Consider the following 26,195-nt stretch of genomic DNA (forward strand, 5'->3'; position numbering starts at 1 on the left):
CCATTTTTTTCATCATTCCATTGTATTTAAACCTTGTACTTGACATTTCGCAATATTTATAATTCTCAACAAAATACCTCAACATGCCTCACTTCGTTCGTACTCAAAGCAGCCCCGCGCGGTATGATCACTGACACTGATGACATGATGAGAGAGAACCTTTTCGGATTTACATGTAAAACGGGGAAAGATACGCAAAACATAATGCAAAGTCTGAAGCCAAATTAAAGTTGTAATTATTTTAATTATTTTTACTTGCCAAATATTTGCATTTTGGAAAGGCAAGACACGTTCATGTCGTTTAACTTTACATGTGAACTGTCGGCCATATAAACTTCAACCGCATGCCTGGCATGCCCTTCCTTACGCAAGTTGTCTGAATTCTGGTTCACTGTCATTCCAAATTGCACGACAATATAGAATTAACCACAAGTTACATGTTATCTGAAAACATCACACTTTTATAGTGGGTCTGAAGTGTGATTTTAGTGAATACCAAGAACGTCCTGTGTTGATACAAGATACTTGCTGTGGAAAATCGCTCGGTCAAATGAGGTCACCTTCAGTTTCTGGTCGAATCAGGATAGAGTATGCAAATGAGGATGTTGCGGACTGGCTGATTATGTAGAAGGGTGCAGAATTGGATTTGAAGTTTACAACCCTGTTTCGAACAAACGCTTGTCATTTGGGCGCCCAATGCGTAGAATTATGACTATAGCACATATTACATTGCTTGTTTGACGTCAATAGTGTCTTTTGAAAAGTGGCAGTTTACTTAAAGTCTCGTCGACTGATTTCCAATATGGCGTCGGTCATTATGCTCATTAACATATTCATTTTTTTTTCAAATTACAAAAAAAAAATCATAAAAAATAAAAATGAGGATGTGCTGACTTGAAATTAACAAATCTGAGTAAGCTACCCCCTGCGCATCAACACGCCAGATATCAAAGCAATCTAATAAGAGGTTTTCAAGGAGTTGATGAAAATGACATTTTATGAAAAAAAATCATAAAAAATTGAAAATGGCACAGATCAACTTGGCATGAACAAATCTGAATAGCCTCCCCCCAGGGAACATGCACACCAAATATCGAAGAATTCCGACTGTCACTTTCGGAATAGATAGTAAAAATATAAAAGTTTGACGGACACCTATGATTCACTCTACTCTCTATACCTCAATACCCACCTATACCTAAAGCTACGCTTTCAGCTTTCGCTGACAGCGGAGCTAAAAACCTTGCCCTACTACCTACTACACAGCAAAACAGTTCCTTCCAGACTCAATTTATCAGCTCTGTGTCCTTTCGACTTTGATCATTTTAATATGTTCGTATAGAAATTATGATAAATGTATGAAATTGTTTTTCATCCATTTTCAAACGACAGTGATCTGGTAAGCTGATACACCGTGTTAGTTAGTTACTACACTTTGGTATAATCAGAGGCAGATTCATTTCAAAGGTTTTGATCGCAAACACACCATTTCTAGTTTAATCTTTCAGTAGATACATGTATGTACACTACATATTGAACAAGGCACAATTGCCTGGACAGTCACAGCTGTGCTGGATCATCTTCCAGCAAACCTCTTTCAAAATCATCTTTTGAAGGACAATCAGACTTACACTGGTAAATATATCTCACATGGCATGGATAATGTGAAATACAAAGAACATATGTTTGTACAGAAATATTTTGAGATAGAAACGATCTCATAGTACAGTTATTTACCACAATACCTTATCATGAATATAGAAGTTGGAATGATTCTATGCTATGAATGTTCACACAGGTCAATGTACTGCCCAAATGTACGTTCACAGCATGTGTCTCCTCCTTTTCATACAATGAATAAATGTTTATATAAGGATATTTTGAGATAGAAATGATGTAACACAGATATTCAAAATGATATTGTACAATGAATATAAAACTTGGTATGATTCTATGAACATTCACACAGGTCAACGTACTACACAAATGACGTGTGTTCACAGCATGTTCATCTCATCACAAAGAACAAATGCTTAGGCCAAAGAAAAAGAAAGGCACATCACTTAAATGCCCTCGCGTCGGTCTTTTTTTTTTGTGTGTGTTTGTCCAGCCCATGCAGTCTGCTGATCTGAGGGGAAACACAAAAATAATGCTCCCTACTTCAGGGAAGACAACTGCAGAGCCAATCATGAACAAGCAGATGATATCTGCCCTACATACACACTTGCTCTAAAGTATTAAATAAAAAGAACAGTAACTGAGTGACAGGTTTGTTGACTCTGAGAATATTTTTTTTTTAAATCATGTCGTTCACCATTTTAGACAAAAATTATTTTGGTTTTTTGGCCTTATAAAGGATATTTTGAGGTAAAAGTAGTCCAAAGGCTGTACATGTACATTGTACCAGTGTAGTTTTACATGTAAATCTCTTTTCAAGAGAGATCTCTGAAGCCACGGATAGCCTCTCGACTAAGGTACAAGTGATCCGGATTATGATATATTATAAATATCACTGACATCTTGCATCTAACAAGTTAGTATGAATGTACACACAGGTCAATGTACTCATCACAGCATGTGCATCCCTTCAGAGGGATGACGTCCTATCAGTATTAATGTGCCTACATATCATTGTCTTCTGAAGTTCTGACATACACAAAATTGAAAAAATAAGACACACATCCCACATGTGTTGTCTGAGTCATCATAACTGATGCTACCGCTAACAATGAAAAGTTTGACATTATAGACAATGGAAGTTACAAGTATAAAACTTTCACTCAAATCAGTCACATTCCTATACTTAAAACATGAATCAGTTGCTATGGCAACCAGTTATTACCAAATTTCAAAAATCCTAACTAAAATGGCAATGGTGTTTGGCATCAGGTTGTGGTGGCAAGGACAGAGTTGTTTTATTGTACAAAGAATTTATGGTTCACACTGAAATATACAGATTCATTAATCACAGTTGGTTTCCGGTTACTATATTGTAAAGTGCCTTAGTGAAAGCTTGAAAGCTTACCAACGATAATACATACAGGCTTGATGACATATAAGGACCTTTGGAGGCAATCAGATACCTCCTCTAGGTTCAGGCACTAATACCTTCAGGATTTAGTGAACAGTTTGCTCTATCATGTACACATGACTCTTATGGGTAAATGGTAATGATACCCTGGGGGTACAAGTCTACTACTAGCATATCTTGAACACTTTTACATGGATGGTCACATTAGACCAATGGATGACAATGATAAAATATGCTAATTCTAAAAATATTTTTTGTCAAATGTTGCCAAGTGTTGATATGATAAAATCATGTGGTGTTACTTTGTGATGGAGCACTCTGCATACATATAATATACGTACATCCTAAAAATACATACAATGTATCAATTAAGATATTTTGCGTTAAAAAATCTCTATTTAGTTTACTTGTTAGCAGACATCTATGCTATTTTCAGTTGTGTTTGTTTTGCTGTTTTTTCCCAATGTTATTCCTAATAATTACTCATGAAAGTAAACAGGGGAAAGGTTAAAGTTAAGAGAAAAATCCATTGTTTTTAAATTCTGAGTTATTTACATATGTCTTCATCTGAAAGTATACAATAATAAGGTCAAGAAAGTGATTAGGGCAAAGGTCAAAAGTTCTAAATACCACATCTGCCGAATCACAAGTTTCAACCAAAATGGCCTCATGATTTTACACTTAAAAAAATTACAGGTGATTGGTTCTGAAGTCAAGATGGGGTCAAGAAAATAAACAAAGTGTCTCTTTTGTAGGTCATAGTGGAGGTCAGGTTGAAGGTCAAGTTCAAAGAATATCCCACTGTTTCAGAATCCAAAATTTTGCACTGGCTAGTCCTATAGCTCCTGCTGGAGGAAAGGGGTGGGGGGTGGGGGTGGGGGGTCGTCTCTGAATTATTGCGTTTCACACTTGAATCTTTACATCCCAGCATTTCCTATCAACATATGAAATAGTTATCATACATGATATATATGCTCTGTTTTTTTTTAAAAGGGTACTATAACTTTTTAAAGTAGATAAAATATACCTGTCTTCTCCAGTCACTTTACCAGGGTTTCCGATCAAAATGTTGATAATTTGTGTGTGTAGAAAACTATAAACAAATGTCAATTTTGTCAGATTTCCCCTTTCTGTTAGTATTACCAGGGTTCCCTAAACCGCTAGCACAAATACTGATGCTGGTATTATTACATGTAACATTGTAACACAAACAATTTTTGCAGGTATAAAATGTCAATTAGCTTAACTGTATAATTTTTTCCTGAACTTCCCAAAATTTATCAACTCATCAAAAATGATTAGTAATGAACGGTACATGCAGCAGTCTCAGTAAGTTTGTTAAACTATAAACATTTCTATTGACTCTCATCTCACTGCATACATTATATATGTGTCTAACTTGGTCAACTGTCATCTTAACATTCCACCAGTTTCCTGTTTTCTACTTCTACATATTTTTAGCTTTTCTTTGCAAACAACAGCCATTACACTGAATGAAATATGTGTCTTAAATGCCAAAGAATGCATTCAAAGTGTTTAGATGAAGATGATGCGAGATACAATTTATAGGCAAACCATACATGTGATATTTGGTTACTTCCACTTATATGTAGCTACTTCATTGTGGTGCACAGTTGTGGGGGTGGGGGTCAGAGTACAAATTATTTTCCAGGTATCTCATTTCAAGCATAGCCATCAGTGTTTTTACTTAAGGTTTGAAAACCAGGTAATAATGGGGGAAATAAGGTCATTTCCAATACATTATATACCAGGGCAAAATGACTGGAGGAACTCAGGTAGATTCTACCTACGTGTAGTAAAAACACAACCATACCTGAGAGCCTCTGTGCACAAACCAGACTAATCTAATAGAACCCGATTCAAAGTAACATGTCATTCACCAATTCACCTTAATTCTAGTGATATTACATATTACATATTACTGATCCTATTCAATTTGACTTACATGAATTCTGTAATTTATTACATTTTCCTCCGATAGTCTACATCATACTAGTAAAGACATACATGCCGCGGGTCAAAGTCAATATTCACTGTACAGCTTGTACACAAGTATAGATTTGTCATATATAATTATATAGCTGCCAATTTCTCTCGAGATTTCAATAATCAGGTGCATTGACAGATCTATAAATTAGTTTGTGTTGCCATTTACTTGTCTATTCCTTCTTACTGTGACTTAGTCCCTGGTATTATCCTTCATAGAATCTGTCAGATCTCTCCTTAGAGACCACGTTCACATCCAGACTAGTAAATGTGACTTGGCTATCAGGATTCAAATGTCATTTACCTCAAGTGTCAAGCCAGTAAAGTTGAATCAGATAGCCAAGTATCTGGGCTAAGTATGAAGCAAAAAAAATATACTCTTTATCGAACTTGCCAATGCAAAAATTCAGACAATTAAAACTGTGTACAATTCTATATATTTAGAAGGAGCAAATATTTTCTCTGATTTAAGATGAATAATTATTAGCCAATGTGTATGATTGTAAAATTAGAGATGACACAACCAATTAGACTACTCATATTACTCACCAGTTGATAGTTTTGTATGTAAGTTTGTATGGACTTAAACGTCTAGATGAAGGGGGCATACATGTAGCGAGTGTTGAGGAAAATACACAAGGTACAGTGAAAGCAGAAATGCATAATCTGTCTTTATATTAATTGCATGAAACTAAACTCCTCGCTTTTAAGATTGTAATCTCACACTAACCGTTGACCTAAATGTTTTCTCCTAATTCACTTTGTGAAATCTTACTCACATTTCGTCTGTGATAAATCTTATTGGGCATCAGACTATCTGGCCATATCTCAGTATTATGTTCTGGTATTCCGAGTCACGCGTAAAGGTCAGTGTGAGAAAAGTGAAAAGACTGGTGACCTTTCCAATTCAAATAATCATGAAAGTTAATCTCTACCCCGAGACGTTTCCAAGGATTTCATTAAATCCAATCAAAATACAACTTAGGAATTCTATTCCGGGGTTTGTAAAAAAATGTCTCATGTTACCACTTGACGGATACCTTGATCAAGATCACAGCTTGGGTTGATAACTGTCGATGGCCAAGATTTAAACTATAATTGTACTCAATCAGACAGATACCATACCCCGGAGGAAAGGTCTCATCTTCCTCATTGATACATGCCAGACATTGTTGTTTTCACAACATAATTCTAATTTTACATGTCTTACATCTCTTTTACATCTCACAGTATGTTCAAGCACTCCCCAATCATTTGAAGTTATTCAGAATGTCAATCATCAGATGCTTTCTTTCTCCTTTAAGTTAATTCTAGCACTCTTTGAGGTTGAAATGAGTTCATAATTGGTAGAGATTACTTGCATTCTGAGTACAAGTGTGGCTATCAAATCATGTAATCGGCATTGAGACTTTGCTGAAGTACATATGATGTAGGAACTGCATAGCCAAGACTTGACATATGCAAATTACAAAATGTGATTGACACTTTTCAATCATGTAGGAACTACATGCAACTTCACAGATATGCAAATTACAATAGATGATTGATGCTTCTCAAACACTTGGGAACTCGAACTTCATATATCATAGCCATGACATCGCAGATATGCAAATTAGCATAGGTGACTGACACTTCTCAAACATGTAGGAACTTCATCGCCATCACAGATATGCAAATTAGCATAGGTGATTGACACTTCTCAAATATGTCCATGTTGGAACTTCATAGCCATGACATCACAGATATGCAAATTACAATAAACAAATTTTCATACTCATTCTACTCGTACTAAGTTCAGGTATCATATATGATCAAAAGTACTATTGGCAATAGAATATACAAATGTAATTCTCTTTCTTCCAACTTGTACTTCGTTGTGTACAAACAAATATCCCACAGGGAGAAAGCTGATAAAATTTACACAGACACACATAGGTAGGCACTATCCACAGAGACTGGAATTTATTGGCTTGAATTCAAATCACTCCACAAACATTGATGTCATAGATGGCCCTTTATGACATCAATACCATAACAGACACCTCATTATAACACAATCAGTGTTGATATTATGTCTGTTTTATTAGCATGATGTGATCCCCTGAATAATCTGTAACAGTATTTCATTACACAAACAAACCATTTGTACTCTTGCCTGTCACCCTTGACCCCTCACCTCACCTAACAGCTGGTCACATGGAACATTTTATAATTACAAAAACAAAGCTTGTTTATAAATACTCTTTAATACCTACAACCCTTTATCTTGCCTGTGACCTGTGACCCTTGACCCCTCACCCCTAACAGCTGGTCATACTGCACTTCATTAGAATTACAATTCTATTCAGGTATTTTCCATATAATTCATTAACTCACAACATATTCACCTGGGGGAATGTTTCTGTCTGTCTGAGGGCAGGGACTTCACTGACACAACTGTTTACTATTAATACATAAGGACTTGAAATAAGCAATATGTAGTCCAAGGTACACAGACTGTATGTTGTATCTAGACTACCTAATTTATAACATGGCAGTCTGTTAGACCAAGCAAGAGAAATCAATTTTCACTTACAGCCTTCTGTATTATTAAAATTCAAGCCCTGAATATGTGATATAACACAATCAATGTCAAATCTTGAGTTATGTTTTTATTTTTCCAGTGCTTATATCAACAGCATACACCCACCTTCCTGAATTCAAATAACTAATTGACCTTTGGTTGACCTATGAGTCATGAAATAGCCACCCTCACACAATATATAGGGCATGACTAACAGACAAATCTAGGTCTATCAAATAGTGAGTAATCGTTGTCTCTCCTCAACTGGGCTGTCATGTAAAACTGTCTGCGCTCGCTATGCGGATTTCAATAAAATACCATACATATATAAACTTATTGAATTACTATATTTCTTTGGGAACCTGGATTTAAAAACAAACAGGTGCGTCTTCCTCGGCTCTCAAAATTTGAAATTTTGATACAATTATAACAGCTAATATTCAAACTTGAGTTTTACCATCGTGATGGAAAAATATGCAAATTTAATATTGGTGATTGTAGTGTTTAGGTCACAAAACAGCCAAGTGCAAATCAATTCTTGCGAAAATTTGATAAATAATTATGAATTGATGTTCTTTATACATCGATATTTGTAGCATGTTTGAATCAAATATTCACTTGAATGTTACTATTATAAAGTTTTATTTCATTAACTGATAAAATTATCATCTATGGGCTGATCTCACCAATTATGATATTGACTAAGTCAGCTACACTTGCTATAAATCATAATTTATGAAACATTAATATATGTGTCATCTTGCCTATATATATGTTACATACAATGTTTAATTTATGTATTCTAAAGTCTACCATTGTTCCTGACATTTACATTTTACCCTTAACTATGAAAAACTGACACCAAAGGGCAATACGTTTAATGTAAAAAACACTGATTCATTGTGACATTGGCCTATTTTACATAGGTAAGAAAGGAATATTTGATGTTTCTGTACTATGAAACACCCCCCCCCCCCTCCCCCTGTACTTGTATAGTCCTGACTTGCAACACCTACAGGAGAACTCCTGACTGAAGTACACGTTTTCAGCATAAATGAAAATGCGTTATTTGTCCTATATGTACTTTAGGCAGAAGTATGGTGTACCTGAATTGTTTGTCTTGAAGACCCCAGATTTAGTTGGGTTTTGATATAATATATAGATTGAAATATTTGCAACAGACCTGTTGCCTGTTCCACAATGCATTGCACGTCTCGCCATACAATGCCATGTATATACTGAGGGGTTTGCATGCACTACACAGTGGGATGGTTGTCACTTGACCATACCCTGTGTTCATCCATAAAATCTCTCTGTCACTGATGGTGTTTAGTCTTTGTTCTATAAAATCACTCATAATCAAAGAGGTCAACATGTCTTTCCACCATTTCCTGATAAAAATGTTATTTCAAACGTAATAAAGACAACAAGACTAACTGTAACAACATAAACGACATCCTCTTGTGCAATGCATCTTTGAACTGGAAAATCAACTATTGGTTTATACTGTCATCTAAACTGAGGCTGCTGACACAGTATCCATGGTAACCCATGAAGCCTCAGTTGAATGTGTATTTACTTGAAAGTAAACAAGGAAAAAACACATACATGCAAAGGCCTTACAGGGGTATATTATTGGAACATTACTACTTCAACTTAGTGACTGATAAGATCATATCAACATTATAATCTGACATATTCACAGGTTAAAATAGAGTTCCAGGCTGCTTTACATTTGACCTGGATGACCTCTGCTGTGAGGTCATGAACCTTGAGTAATATAGCAATCATTTTTTAGATCACCCTTACTGGTTGGCCAAAGGATGTGACTGTCAGCCTTTACTGTCAATATAATTATGCTATTGGTTGTCTTATCAATCAGGCTGTGTAAACTGACAAGGAGTTACAGAAAAATCCATTAGTTTGCGTTTTATTACCTCATTTAAAGACCAAAGTTATTAGCCTGTGTGCAGGTATTACTTAAATTGCACCACAGCTTTCCTTGTACAAGATACATACATGTACATACCACAGTCCACCTGACAGACAGCCACTTATTTCTCACACTGACTGTGTTACCCTACAGGTTTGATGTTGTCGTGACTCCTGGTTCATTAGGTATGCATGTACCACAATAGAGTAAAACCAATATCGACTGTAACCCTATCGACCATTCAATGGGAAATACATACTAAATACAGTCTCAAGGAAGACATTCTGAGAGCAAGTGACTAATAGACAGCAAGATCTCTGCATGATTGAAAAGCTACAAATGCAAAAAAGACAGCGAAATGACATCGCTAATTTTGACACAACAAATACTAAATGAAAAAAAAAATGCACCTTTTAAAATTCATCACTTTTGTGGAATTATATTTTGGAGTTCTAATACCTTGAAATACACTTTCCAGCAAATAGAATATGATCTTAGTATAAATAATACACCATAATACAATACATTATGGATGTTATTTTCATGTATTTCAGGTTCAAAGAAACTCTTAACATATTTACCAGATGATTGATCATGTGGAAATATTCATTAGAAATGACTATGGCTTTTTTTTTCAATAGGAGTTCAAGTAATAATGAGTGAAACATAATTTGCATTACGAAAGGAATTTTGTAACTGATATTTCTATTCTTTTTTACATTTTTTTTAACAATGGGAGGAATAATAAAAGAATATTGTATGTGAGGAAACAACAGAATGAACATTACAATATTATTATACATAAGGTAAACAGATAACAATTTCACCACTGAAAAAATGAACTGTTGCTGACAACTACATACAAGTTGTAACTTACACCATGTATATAAGATATGTTGTGTTTTTTTGGCCCAAATCAGTCTACCCTGATCTGCTAACAGGGCAGCTTGAGAAGTTGTGTCTATATAGCCTTAGACTACCAGATTTCCAAATTGTCAGTTTTAGCAAATCTCTGTCGACATCCATGGTTGTTTGTCATTGCATGATATCCTTTAAATAAATGACTGTGTCTCTAGGAAATATAGATGCCTTAACATTAGAAGCGTGATTCCATGTATGAGCGTCATTTGTCATACCACATTTCCTGGCCTGATTAGTACATATGTGTACTCATTATAGAAATACTTTACTGCAATTTGTAACATCCTGTGTTGACATTCAAGTAAGGCATTCTCTATATCAATCACATGCAGTTCAGTTCTACTTCGTTGTCTTATCTTTCTCAATACTCAAGATTCTTTCACTGCCAAAAAAAGTGATTGAACAAAAAATGTCCTGACTTTATTTGAGGAACCAACAACAATGTAAAATCTGTGTGCGTTCTGATATCATTTTTTCAACACCAAAATTATGGTATAAAATAAATGAATATGGAACTTTGACCATATTTTCACCATTGCTGCTATCATGGTCCCAAAACCTAAATAAAAGACACTGGTTGATATTTTTCCTTCTGAACTCAATGTCTTTGATCCAAAATGTCATTGATATACCTATATTAAACTGTCCAGCTCAGTGACAGATGTTTCAAATACTTCCAATCACGCCATCTGTTTTATAAGTTTTATGAGTTTAATCTAAGAACACTTCTTATAAATATTTCTCATTGACTTCCTTTACTACTCGAAATGTATCTCTCACCTTTGACCTAATTTATTTCACCTTTGACCCTGACTGTAGACATTGCCTTTTTAAAGTTTTTAAAATCCATGGACAGAGCATCACCACACACATATAGTCTTTAAGCTTTGCTTTCTCCATAAAACTAATCTTTAAGTTCACCTTATAATTTGAGTCAGATCGAAGTACAAAATCAACAAATTGAATTCACTAATCACTTTGGACTGAGATAAGAAAATATATTCTGTTTGGTAAAGAAGTTGAATGAACAAGTCAAATGAGAACAGATTCCTAATTTATTTTTTTCAAAAACAGTTTTACGATTATCTATACCTAAATAGTCTGTAAAAATACATGATTACTATCACAAACTACAAGCACATATCACATTAGCATTCCTTTCGAAACATGTTTTTCATATATTTCTTTAAATATAAAAGTGAGAGTATTTGCTTGACTACACACTACCATTTGACAATGATTACAGCAGTACAGTTAGATGAGAGTATCAAGTGCCATGGACACCTAGATATGTATACATACATGTATAAAGGTTATACAACACTTGATACCAGTAGAATCCTGTCAGACTTATCAAAACTAGTTCCATTGCAATCATGGCTTATACCACTTTTAGAAAGATATCACTTAATGGTGTGGAAATTTGTACAATATTAATGGGTTGATAACAACAGCCATGTTTAACCCCAACACTTGCATTACTGTGGGACATATATTTTGAAGTGTGAACGGTAATTGATTGATTCTGACGGCCATGTTTAACCCCAACACTTACTATAAGACATATACATTTTGAACTAAACTGAAAGAGTGAACAGTAATTGGTTGATTCTGACAGCCATATTTAAACATAACACATCCATTACACACTGTGTGCATACATGGATTCTATTGTAGGAAACCAGCAGTCATGTACATACAATGCACAAACACACATATGTGCTAGTACAATACCGAATGTTTGAAATACCTTGATACCCTGTAGGTTCTGTTTTGTACATGTACCGACTACTGTGTACATATCCTGTGTGCATTCATGGTGATTTCACGACTGACAATTCTTTTAATCACCTACACTCACAACTACACTGCATTTCCTATCCTTAATATTCCAACATTGAAATCCTTCCTTCACAGATCACAATGTAAATTATACTTTAGGATGACCACACTGCAGAAAACTGAGATGCAAATTTGAATTATGAAGTCACAGAAATTGAAATTTTTTTTTGATATATATAATAACCGTGTTACTTCAAACCAGATGTAACTTTTTTAGGTTAAGATATACAAACTCTGATAGTATACGACTTATTTCAAATGATCTATATAAAATATATGTATGTATACATGGAAAATGCTCTTCGGTCTTCATCTTGATTAAGATCACTATAATGCCAAAAATTATGCTCTATGTACACAACAAAACAAATCACCATTACCCCAGTCTCTGTACACTGTGTGTCAACCGACAAGATTACCAACATTTGCATAATAACCCATGTTATGTGATGTCACAGTTCAGTTGTGATCTATTCAACAAATACTATGAAAAGACTGAAGACAGACTTGCAATCTCCAATCTCTACCACTATCCCAAGTGTGCAGAGTATGCATTGGATTAGGACCTTCTTATGTTTATCCGTACCCAAGTAGGCTGACGGTTGCAATGAATTTATATTATGAATCTCTCTGTAAGCTGAGAAACAATGTTTCTGTTTACATCTCAGCATACAACTAAACTTGACATGTTGTTCTCCACCAAGAACAGAGCAATAATCCACATAGTGATACTAAGGCCTATAATACACACAAGCCCCTTGTTTGTAGTTTAAAACACAGCTGGGACTTATTTTTCCTATAAACTGAAGAGTTGTGCAGTTTTACAGTAATCTTCCCAGGAAGGGGTCCTCCTATCTACTGTAATACATTGTAATACGTAACATCATAGAATGTGGTACAATCTGGCAACACTCGTCTACAAATCCATACCAGGTAATGCACCTCAGTTACCTCACAGAAATGTTCAGTCTTTCCAACCAAATTCACCTTCATAACACAAGACAGGCCAGTAAAAGTAACATATACTGTTATACATCCCTACAGTTAAAACTGAATATGGGAAACAGGCGTTTCACTACAGTGGTGCTGTTCTATGGAACAATCTACCCCTATTAATAAGATCAGCACCGAACCTATCGATATTTAAAAGAGATGTAGTCTGGTGAAGTAATTAGATATCTTTTAAAGTACACTATGCCTCTGTAACTTTTTGTCCTAGTTTGCCCCCCCCCCCTTTTTTTTTTCTGTGTACGTAATCTTGCAACAGGTTCCATTGGGAGAACAGTGCTTAAGCAGTGAAATGGTGTCTGTATTTGAAAGATTAATAATAATAAACAAATAAAATAACCAGTACATCATAGCCAACGACCACAGTAGTATGCAACAGATTATTGATCTCTTTAGGACCTTCAAAATAGCACTCCGACTAGTATTGACAAATCAAAACTAATACCCTCTAGTTGTTAAGTTGCACTCATGACCTACAAAATGGCATTTTAGAGTAGATTGTCTCATTTGGGTCAAGGAAGTAAACGTTTCCAGTAGATTGTTCTACCTAGTGTATGCCACTGATTTCGGTTCCTATAATTCAATGACGTACCTGGTTCTATCTTTATAACTTTAATTGCAGCAAGTTCTCCCGTTGTTCTCATACGAGCCTGCAATGAAAACACACAATCATCAGACACTGAACATAAATAGGTTTACATCAATACTTTTAAAAACATGCATCAAAAAAGACCCCCAAAAGCTGAACGGCAGAATTGAATGAGAGCTTCAGGTTCATACAGATATTGCAAGTTGTAAACAATGCTGTGCGTAAATCAAATCCGAATTGTCAAATTTTTTAAAACAATGTTGTCTGAGTCTCTTCTTGAACAAAACATGTTTGAACATTGCGATTTTATATGCTCTCAATAGTAAATAGCAGAGTAAATCCTTTCTCGTCAAGATTGGACTCAGACAAACATATGATATTTAAGTCTGAAATTCTTGCTTTTATTCATTGTTAGAATTAAAACTATCACAAACTGGGGTCGTAGGAGTGTTTTATGATGGGTGTGAAATTTTCAAGTCCACCTGAGTTCCCAGGGACTCTGACATTTCACACAATTTCCCCATTATACAATCATGAATGACATATTGATAAAATGTCCACATTTCACCAGGGTCCTTTCTGTTTGTCACTAGTATTCTAAATCTTAGCAAAAAAAACAACAACCTATTATGACGACTGTGAAAATTTGATACAAAATCACAATTTCATTCCAAATATTATCTATATTTTAGCTGTTTTAGATGCTTATATACTTTGTGGATAGATCTGACATAAATTCAGAACTCAAAACATAATATCTGAGCAATCCATGCAGTGACAAAAAGACAAGAATATAAATCATCACCACACAAATTTAAAATGTCATCCATGAAGTAAGCAGTGATGGCTTTATCATTTTTATGTTAAAATTGGTGTCTATCTCTTTTCATCTATTCTATAATACAATTATTGCTTAATGATAGATTTCTGAACTTAAAATCCATGTGGCTTGGATGTTCAGTCTGAGTAATGACAGGAAGTGGTGCATCCAAGAAGAATTTCAATGGAGGTCAGGTATATTTGCATAACAAAACAATAGATTTGTATAATAATTACTTTCTTTTGTCTTCTATAAATAACAGGAACTAGGAAGGGACTTATTTATGGTTTACATAACCATCACTCATCTGGTGAGGGGTGGGTGGGGGTGGGGGGCTTGATCATTGCTATTTTACAATAATTATTCAATAATATACAAAAAAATACTAAAGAATTTTAAAACTCAATTTTATCAAAAAGGATGTATTTCTTTATAAATCACAACTAAAAAGCTTGATTCTGTATATAATTTATCATATTTTGAAATACTTTTGAATTCCTAGTTTCTCTCCATAAAGAATTCATGGCATGTATACATGTATATTTTATGACATTTTGGATGTCTAGAGAGTCATCACGGTGAACTGAACAGTGTTTCATAGTGCACGCTTGAACAGAAAAACAAACACAAAATCATAAATAGGTATGTTGCAGCATTCCTTGGAGTATAACTCATATCAAAATGTCACAGGATATTACAGTTACACAGAATTAGACTGAATTTGTGAATTTATCATTTCAGAATTTCTGTAAGTATAATTTATGTTAAAAAAATCTAAATAGTAAACATCTCCATTTTCACTTCTTGTCCATGTAAAAGTGTTTTAAATTATGGATATGGAGTCATTTGAGATTGATGGTTACTCTGATGACCCCAATATTAAAGCACTTGGTTACGTTAATTATATAATAATAACTAACAGTTGCATGATTTATTTGAGATAAATTCTCCTTTTTTTCAACACTAATGTACCACATTGTACTCTGGACTATGTAGCTGGATAAACTGAAATCATGGAAGTAGTAATAGTTCCATGCTGAAATGAAATGCTAGAAAAACTTCCAATTTATACCAAGCATCTGTTATGTTTGAGTCATAGCATTAGCTTTATAAATATTACTAGAACTGGGTTCAAAACACTCGCTCAAGTACAGATGTGGTTGGTACAATGCAACCGGTGCAGGAATGATATGTTTGACAATATTGATATATATATATTTCTCAAAAACTCACAATCTGGTGCATTTGTAGAAAGGTTGTCAAATATAAACTAAAGGTAACTATTAATTGAATTTTATTCATCTCTCTCAAAAGACCTTGAGAAAGATGACCCTACAATTCATAAATATTAACAATGTGACTCATGCATAGGTTCACCACCACTTTTTAGCAGTCTCTATTTTCCTGTCGCATAATCTGATGTGTCTAATCCGTTTGGGTGATGCTAATCATGATACCGCAGTGTATTAGAAATGTTTGGTGTTTGTGATCTGTAAAATTTAAGTCAAAAACTTGGCATGCATGCAGTAAGAGTCGAGAAAAGACCCCTGCAACGAGCCAGTATAACAATCCACTTGGAGAACACAACGTCACAAAAAATAGAATTGTCATGTCAGGGGCGTATACAATATACTTGGGACATTCCATTCACTACTCGATTTGTCAGACATCATAATATTGCTATAGAGCTAGCACGCCCCTGTATGATTCTTACTTGCAAACATTTCGCATAATTTGATCATAATTATGGCAGTTCAAACCGAAAATGTGCACTTAGAATTTGGGGGCGCTGACTTGGGTTGTAAATTAACTTTATAAATACTTGTCTTGTGAGAGATATGATAACGTCTGCTTCCACTTGGGTATTTTTTACGCGAAATAAACAAATGGTTGACCGAGAACAACACGACTGGCCGACACCAAACAGATGATAAATTTCCGCTCTTTATACGACGACCCCATTCCATCGTAAACGAAGAGACTTCGTGGAAGAAATATTTGAGGTTGGCCACTTCTAAGTTCCATGTGCGTAAAACGTTACTCATTTTGGAAATATGGAAAGATGACAACCCAGGCCGGTGTTCAATTTCATCGACAATTTTACTTTTAAAACTAAAAACTTTTGACATTTATAGCAGGTTTTTCGTTAAAATATAGCAACGACAGTATCAGACGTAGTTAGAATTTTACTGATGGCGATCTATGAGTAAGTGAAACATTTTAAAACTCCTTAAATGAAGCAAGTAAAATACTTTAGTGTTCGAATTCACTCTCTCTCTCTACGAGACCGCAGACATCAACTGACTGACCTTGTATACATCTCCGTACGTTCCGCTTCCAATACGTTGAATTAAGTCAAAATCGTCCTGTGGATTCTTCCTAGATATCTCTGAACTCGTACCAGAAGCCATCGTCATATAAAAATGTCGTGTTTCCTCGGTAAAGTCATGTAAACCAACAAAAAACTAGCTGTAAATTTCGGTGAGACGAAAAACGTTACTCATTTCGATGACTCTTTTGGCCCCATTTACACTTCCTGTCGTAATCGCTGGGCATTATGGGTTGCAAATGACGAGGGCGCACTTTACAAGAATGTGTCGCACATGTACACAAGTTATTCGTACAATGGCGTGACGACAGGTGTTACAGATCACAGATATGCATGTAGGACATCTGCCTGGAATCGACCAAAAAATCAAAATATCATACTAATATTGAAACTGTTTATTCATTGACAACAATAAATAATTTGTTCTCATAAATCATATGAATAAATCGTATGAATAAATTATAACAATATAAAAAATGTACAAATTTGAAAAGAGAAAAAGACTGCAAAATCGTTGCATTTAGCAACTAATCGAGATTAGCCTCGTTACCAAGTGTACAACAATTAGCAAAATAAAATAACTTTTTTTTCTTCAATTTATTGGGTTACAAACAAAGAGTTGGTCTTTGTTGCTACGCATCGTTTTTCCAAGCAGAAAAGTTATTTTACGAAGTAAATATAATAAAACAAATACCAATTTCTCAGCCATACTATGGCCACAAGCTGATTGACTATCAGCTTGTGACCATAAGTATGGATGAGAAATTATGTTAATGTTGATGCATATCTTCAATAACATTACGATTGTCTTCTGGCATTGTTAGAACAGTTGATTGAACAGTAGGAATTTCCTGAACATTTTTTGATATGCCGCAAGATAAAATACATAATTGGATCATTTATGAGTTATTAATACCAGGTTCGAGTTTAGTCGATTGTAAGTGCTGCAGTAGGTCCTCCGTTCTGTGAAACAACCCAAGCCCAACTCTCGAAATCCGTCAATTTTAAAAGTATATCTGAACTGAAACTGCCAAGAAGCATAAAATTATAGACTTTGTGGAAGTCTACCTAAGTGTATTTACTTGAGTCCACAGTCCTAGATGTTATCAAGGGATTGAACAGGCTTTTTTTCAGTGATCGAATTGTAGCGCCGCTGAAGATGATGGACAACAAAAGTAACTAAATAAATCAAAAGTACAAATATTAGTTTGCAAAATATGTAGTCTAAACTTCAAGTTCGATGGGAGTAGTTGTGAAATAGGTATGATAAACAAGCCAGTCCCATTGTCTAGGTTGGCGTTAACCTTCCGATGATACAAATATTCCGATGAATATAGGTACAAGTTACTTTTTACAAGGGCTAATAACAAAACAAACAAACAAACAAACAAACAAACATTCATTCAACAAAAAATACAACAACAACAATAAAAACCTTAACTGTTGATAAGAGATTTTGAAAAATTGTCATTTATTGATAAACACACCAGTTGTCCTCAGCTGAGGATGTCAAGCACTGATGGCGCCCTCTCAGGCGAAAGAGCTAATAGTGAATGTTCACATTTACATGAGCATTTGTATGGCGTTTCACCACCAGTACCATCTAATAAGTTAGGTCACTTGATTGATTGAGTCTTATTTCAACGTTTTCACAGTGATTTAGACTTTGGCACATTGAAAAGAATCCTTAAGCAATGATTTTGAGAGTCAAAGAAAAAAATAACGTATCATGGACCTAGTATACTTAATAAAATAAAGTTTTATTAATCGGAATGTCTATTATCATCTTGCTATCATTTCAGATAGCAACATTCGGGATATCTGTGGGGCGCGCAAGTAATTATCCTCGGGCACTATAGCCGACAAAACATTACATCTTAAAAACTCCAATACATACTGCCATAGTTTGGCATCTAACCGGATGACAATCTTGTAACGAAATTACTACAGAAGTTCCCCTCCTCCATGTCGCGCAGATTACCATTCGATATTCTCGCGTAAACATCTATGTTTGGGTAGTATTATTTAATATAGGGGTATTTTAAAACTTCATATATGTATAGGGACGTTGATGGGTCTTTCGTGTCATTTCCTTTGCTTGGCGCAAATCCTATGCATTATGGGGTTTTCATGCATGTGATAGACTGTACACCCGCCACCAACGTTGGAGGAGGGTCTATGGACAGACGATGCCACATTTACTATTGAATGTCTTTCCACACACTTCGCATTTAAAATGGCTTCTCACCAGAATGATTCTTATGTGTACAATCAAGACGCTTTTAACAGCAAATTTATTTTTTGTCACATATTTCGCATGATCTGCATGGTATCTCACCAGTGTGTCATCTCGTGTGGCGGGTCACGTTTCTCGCCTGATCTGAGCGAATATCTGTCCGCACACATTCGAATTTGTATGGCTTCTCACCAGTATGGATTCTCATATGTACTGTCAAATTGTTATTACAAATCTATGTGGTTTTCTACACACTTCATAATTGTGTAACTTTTCACCAGTATGGATCGTAATATGTAGGGTCAGATGTTCTTTCCCGGTAAATGTTTTCCCCACACACCTCACATTTGAATGGCTTCTCATCACTACGGATTCTCATATGATAATGTACTGTCACGTGCTCATCTTGAGTAATCGTCTTTCCATATACTTTAGATTTTCATGGTTTGTCACTGCACCTGCAAGGATTTTCATGTGCTCAGTCATTAATGTTCTCCTCTGAGTGATTGCGTTTCTTTCCACGCACTTCATGGTTGATATGTCTTTTCTCCAAGTATTGTGTTTGAAACAGTGTTTCGCTCATGACAGTACAGTGAGTTTGTTGCAAGTAGGGTTGCAATCTGCTCTCTCTATTAATCTGTAACAGGCTGTAATTGTTAAAGAAAACGAAATGAGTTGCAACGCTGCCATTTGTCAATAAAGTCTGACCTCGCGTACATGTAGCTAAAGATTCACCGTCTCAGTCACCACGTGATTTACTTTTACTGACTGAACTTCCACTGTCAGTGTCATTGTGACTCGCTAGTATTTATTCAAATGACATTACTGTATGTGTCACTGCCAATGTCACCATCCTTGTCTTTACTGTTATCTGCCATTATTTGTTGTGGAGTCATTTTAGCCCACTTCAAATTCTCATTCGGCGGTTCTGTTTGATACAACTAGCATGCAGAAAACAATAACAAACTGTGCATGCAACACTTATATGGTATAAATACAGTTTCTTAAGACATTTTGCCGGTAAATGAAATGTATTACATGTAATGTGTTAACTATGTTTTCTTGCTTCAATATTCAGAGAGTTGGGTGGAGATGATGCCCCCCCCCCCCAGTTGGCAAGGAGGATTGAACATAACCTACAAACTTGGACCTAGTTTCATTGATCCTAACAGGTAAGTTTTTGATGTGTGAATTTACAATGTTGACAGGTATTCACAACGAGTCATGGAGTGATCATGATCTACAGTTAGTGTGATCAGCTGACTCTTGTCAACACAGCTGCTAAAAAGGATCATATGTGCATAATATTTTAACTAGTTTATATTTGTACAATGTTTGCTTAAAAATTAATTTACCAATTCCCTGTGTCATATTTTGGTACACGTGGAAAGGGGGATAATTATTTCCAATATCCAACGAAAAGTATTCGGTCGGTACAAAACACAGGTAAACGCCAGGTACAGGCCAGGCAAGGCCAGGTCTCGTATGTAGACTGAATATTTTGGGGGGATTTCAGGCAGGCACTAAATATTTTACAACACATCACATTCCCATGCACGTATTCTTTCTAGAATCAAAGCAAATCACTGGTAGGACTTGTCTAGTGCTACTATAGTAATGCCCTATGGAAAATAGAAAACTAATAGTACACTCTGTATGCAAATAGAGGTCACTGTCGGTCACTAGTCCATACCACGTGACACGGTCTAAGCCAATCACAGAAGGTTATATGAAAACAAGGTGTAAGGAACATACTATCAATTATTGATCTTATATTCTGTGATAGGAAAGTCAGGATGGATATTCAAACTAAAACCGAGCGTAGATGGACGTGGATTCATTCGCGGTGCCGTTGAACCAGGTAATGTATCATAACACCAATAGCAACAAGTAGTTTCTTTGGTCAAATATTTTGGTTGTCTGAAAGTCTTTTAATATTTGGTCAGTGTTGCCAACCTTTAAGGACCATTCACTAAATGGGTTGGCCCCTAATTCCCATGACTCTACCTCATCTGTACTTGTTGAAGGTCCCCTTAGCATGTATAGAAAACAACTGTGTAAATTGAACGATTTGACTAATCGGGACCAAAACAGACTAGCCTCGCTCCGAATAATCTTTACCAGATTAAAATTACAAATTGGTAACGTTATGTATTCAACGCCTCAGACCAATATAGTTGTTTGGGATAACAGTCAGACTATTTTTAGGCGTGTCGAATCTGACTCGTGAATATCATTTAGCAATTAAGAGTTGTAGTAATGTAGTTATTGCTCATTATTTATCATCCATCTAGGCCGCTACGTCATCGTTGGAAATCATCACGATGCTTGGGTTTTTGGTGCTGTTGATCCATCAAGTGGTACTGCTGCAATGTTGGAAATTAGTCGAGCGTTCGGAAAGCTTGTCAAAGAGAAAGGTATCTAGTCATCACATAGCTGGAGTTGTAAACATAGATAAATATAACAGAATAAAGAATCTACTATATTAAAGCGCTCCTTTCCAACAATATAACAGCATGTCAGTTGTTAGAGAAACGCTTCGAAAATTGTATAAATGTAGTACCATTTGATTTTCGATTGAATAAAAAATGTTCATGAGCCGAAACGATATTAAATCAGTTGATTTCCGACAAGAATTCGGGATCATAAAGCATATAAGGAAATTGAAAGGTAAAACATAATCTGAATTCGTAGAAGATAATCTTATGCAATGTCTTTCGATTACTCTAGAATGGCGCCCTCGTCGTTCAATTGTGTTCTGTAGCTGGGTTGCTGAGGAGTACGGATTGATTGGATCGACGGAGTGCATCGAGGTAACTTTGCCATTGTTATGTCATTCTAATAAAGTGTTTTATTTTTCCGACCGCAAGAGAGACGCGTTTCGATACTCCTTCCCCCCTAGCGCCCCACTCCTTTCTTTGGGGTAGGGGTGGGAGTGACAGCCCAACCACTCTTTGATAATGTGTCTATAGGATGGGTGACCCCAATCCCATACAAATGACTTGATTGGCTTTATGCATTATATGTCATGTCTCAAGAATTACTGCTTGTCGTTTGTACATTAGTTGGCATTAGTATGTAGAAATAAACCAATGGAAAACCAAATAGACTTGAAAGAGTATACAAAGCCAAATTCTACAAATATTCTTCACTAATTTTGTCCAGTTGAACTTGACTCTGATATATACAGGTGTAATACGTGCGATATTTGGTACCTTGGCATTTGTCAGTTTTGTTTGCTACGTTTGTCTAGCTTGTATATTGTGTAGGTTTCAGTCGTCTACGAATATATATTATTGCAACCGTACAGGCTAAAGTTATCCAAATCTTGGACACAATGAAATGATACTTAATGCATGTTTCAAGTTCATATCCTTTTTTCAAATGTTGATAGCCTCTTTGTGTGTTGTAAATGTTCTGTGATATTTGTATGTAGGAATTTGGAAGGAATCTGGCTGTCAGAAACGTTGCATATTTAAATGTTGATATGGCTGTTAGCGGTGGTTGGACGATGAGGGCGAAGTCTGTACCTCTCCTGTGTCAAGCTATCCTCAACGCAGCTAAAAAGGTGAGATGCAAATTTTGATTTAAGAAAAGATACCAGACATAAACGATTGCATGTATAGTAATAAAGATGTAAATCTCTACATTGCTGTATAGGCAGGGAAGATGGTTAGGATTTTCGTTGTCGTAGGGAGGGGGGGGGGCATTAGATGACATAGATTATGTTAGAGGCCGAAGGGCGAGATGGTGAGAGGATCCGTGACAATTTGCGTCCACCCCTACTCAAACCCGAACACTGTATGAGATGATTCTTTTCATGGATTCTTTTCAACACACTATTTTAATGTGTACCTTCGTTGAAGGAGCGGCCACGTGCCATCTGTTTTCACGGCGTTCATTTTGAGAAGTCGGGAAAGAATAAACAACTTTTGAATATGTGATCAGCGGGATCACGGAAAAAAACAACCAGTCGCTCATTTGATCCAATAGGGATGTCCAGTCAATAACACCGGTTAGAAGAACTGTAAGAGATCTTTCTTTCATAGAGTGGTTAACTCACTATTTGGCGGCCATGTTTGATTCTAAAATGATTTGACCTCTAAATGCACGATGACCCCAAACTGTTTTTTCTTATAGTAGTAGTAGTAGTACAAAATGTAGTAGTAGTAGTAGTAGTAGTAGTAGTATTACTACTGATCTTCGCACACAGCTGATAGACCAAGTAATAACGCCCGAATCACTCTCATATCTCATATCCGACTCAACTTCTGTATGTACGTACCAGGATCACACTTGAACTTTAAAGGGAATTAGCTCAGACTACACACAGTGTTTAAAGATCTACACTCGAGACGAAGGCAAACACCCAGCATAGTGCCTCGTTCATTGACTTCCCGCGAAGCCAAGTCTCTTACCAAAATCTGAAGTGAAGTGCCTGTTCCCAGTGTGCTTTATTGTGACGTCCTTAAAGTCTAAATATACATAACACATGGCCAATGGCCAAATAATTAATGCAATCCATTTACAGTTTTCATGGGCGTTTTTAATGCCCTAAAAGTAATTTTAAAACATTGATGAATGATCACTATGAATCCTAGATATTTATGAAATGCAGACCGTCGTCTCATGTATTCGAGTATGCTTGGAATCCTGTGTGGTCTAAATCCGATATCCTTGAGACAGCTATCTATTGACCTTTCAGTCAAACTAGGCCATGCGATGTTGTTAAAATATTCAGTTTACTGAAAATATAAATGTGTCATCTGTGACACTTTCCCCTCTTTCCAAAATTTGTAACGCCCTCGTTACAGACTAAAATATCTAAAAAAATAATTTACCCTTCATAAATGAAAATTGAAAAGAGAAGTAATCAATGCTTTTTCGTATGTCGTGTTAGAAATGTAAAATTTATACGACCCTTGAAAACTAAGATTGCTAAAATCTCAAATTCCGAACCAGATATACTTGTTTCGTCAACATGTACTTTAATGAATAAATGACATCAAAGAGAGACATCACAGATAATTAGAAAATTGAATCGTAGAATAATTATATCCTGAGTTGGCTATTGAATTGTGTACTTCTCAATCACATCACAAACATACGTTCGACTGGCCAGTCTTTTTCAATCATTCACACAATCATACTGATAGATATGACCATCCATAACGTACTGTTCGGGCCCCCTCTATTTTCATTAACACTACCAGACAAGTACAGTCATCAATAGAATTCTCAGGTCTAAAGAACTTTGCTAGGAATATTATATCTGCAGCATTTAAAAGTTGAACATAAAGAAATATAAATAGGAGAATGTTTTAATGTTGACCAAGTTATACCCGATTCATCGTGTACATAACTAAATTATAACATAAGTATTCCTATCTGAAAGGAATGTAGGTATCTGTCTCGTAAAATCAAATGATGACATTAAATATCTATGCTATGAATAAATATTAACTCTTAAATATTTCATCACGCCAATATTGAAAATTGTCACTGACAAATGGTCAGCATGCCATATTCGTGATCATATTCCAAATTGAATCTTTAACTGCAGACGAAATCAATATTATGAAAAAAAATGGTGTAGCATAAAAGTGTGTGTCAGTGACGTCGTCTTTGTTTAGTGAAGTCAAAATTAACCAGTCAATGTTATTCAAGTAATCTAAGTCTAGTAACTTGTGATTTCACCCTGATATCAGCTATCAAGAACACTGACCTAAATGTATTGTCTTACAGCTATCCTTAAGTTACACTAACTAATCAGCTGTTACAGTCATCAAGAGAAGTCAGTTGCACCAACACCATCATTGTCGTGTAAGAAACCCTACGTCATTATTTAAACATTACAGGCATCTTAGCTGTTCATCCATGTTTAAAATTTGACATCTTCAGTATGTTAACGACTTGTACAGAACTATTAAGACCATTAATATTAATCCAATAAGTCAATTTAGTTTTCATTACAAGTAACCTGATTGACCATAAGTAGGTTGGCAATTTTCTCATTGCAATTCAATATACCCTTTGAATCAATACCACTAGAAATTATGCACGCAGCTCAAGTAATAATGGTCCTTTCTGAGGAATTTCATAAATTCTTGCGGAATTTGAAAGGAAATTTGTATAGACATTAACACAGCTCATTTCGGTCGGATCTCTGTTTTACACCCAATTCGAATTCAAATAGTTATCTTGTACAGCAGATTCAATAAAATACTATATCAATTTGGTTCCTTCCTTTACCATAGGAACCTTACATCACAAAATCAGACTCAACGTGTGAGCAACGCATTTATCTGTAGCGTTTTCGGCTCACTACAACTCAGAGTCAACAAAACTTCGAGGAGTTTCCAATACTCCATACTTCAAGAAATATTCTTATTAAAACTAAAATTTCTCCATAGATAAATCAATAATATTCTTTCTGCTTGTACGCGACCATTGAGATGTAAAACAGCATCACTGAAATGGTTGTGGTAAGAAAATAGATTCCAAGAATTGTTCGTCGTCAAACTAAATCGAGCATACAATCATTATTATTTCTTACACATGTCTCTCATGATTAGCTTTGTACACACAGTAACAAACTCGCTGATCGTGAATAGAAATGAATTCGCGCAATAATAATAATGTCAATCTTTAAAAAAAAATTACTACCGTATGATTAATGAGTTCTTTGTCCGTCAAAAGTCTTAAATATGTAGTTCACATGCGAACTGCTTCGGTCTGCATCAGCGTCCGATACGCGATATCTCCAATCGCCTGTCAGCTGGTCGCGTTGATGGCTTCACTTCAAAGTTTGTCATAGTCTTTATCGTTGTCTCTCGTTATTCAAAATTCCACGCTTTCAGACACATTCTCTCCTTCTGCAATGTTATATTCCGTTACTGCAATGTTATCAGTTCTA

At 35.5% G+C, this 26,195-nt stretch overlaps 1 protein-coding gene across 3 annotated transcripts in view; it reads right to left on the reverse strand.

Moving 5' to 3' along the window:
* Positions 1 to 17,227, reverse strand: part of LOC144453546 (mitogen-activated protein kinase kinase kinase kinase 3-like) — a 62,379-nt gene extending 45,152 nt beyond the window's left edge. For all 3 annotated transcript variants that reach the window (XM_078144862.1, XM_078144861.1, XM_078144860.1), the window contains exons 1-2: positions 17,024 to 17,227; positions 13,898 to 13,955 (exon numbers count right to left, since the gene is read on the reverse strand). In XM_078144862.1, coding sequence (XP_078000988.1) covers positions 13,898 to 13,955; positions 17,024 to 17,131 — 166 coding nt within the window. In that variant the 5' untranslated portion in view covers positions 17,132 to 17,227. The remainder of the gene's footprint in view (positions 1 to 13,897; positions 13,956 to 17,023) is intronic.
* Positions 17,228 to 26,195: the final 8,968 nt, after the last annotated feature.

Source organism: Glandiceps talaboti, chromosome 2 (assembly GCF_964340395.1).
Source record: "Glandiceps talaboti chromosome 2, keGlaTala1.1, whole genome shotgun sequence".
NCBI classification, from domain to species: domain Eukaryota; kingdom Metazoa; phylum Hemichordata; class Enteropneusta; family Spengelidae; genus Glandiceps; species Glandiceps talaboti.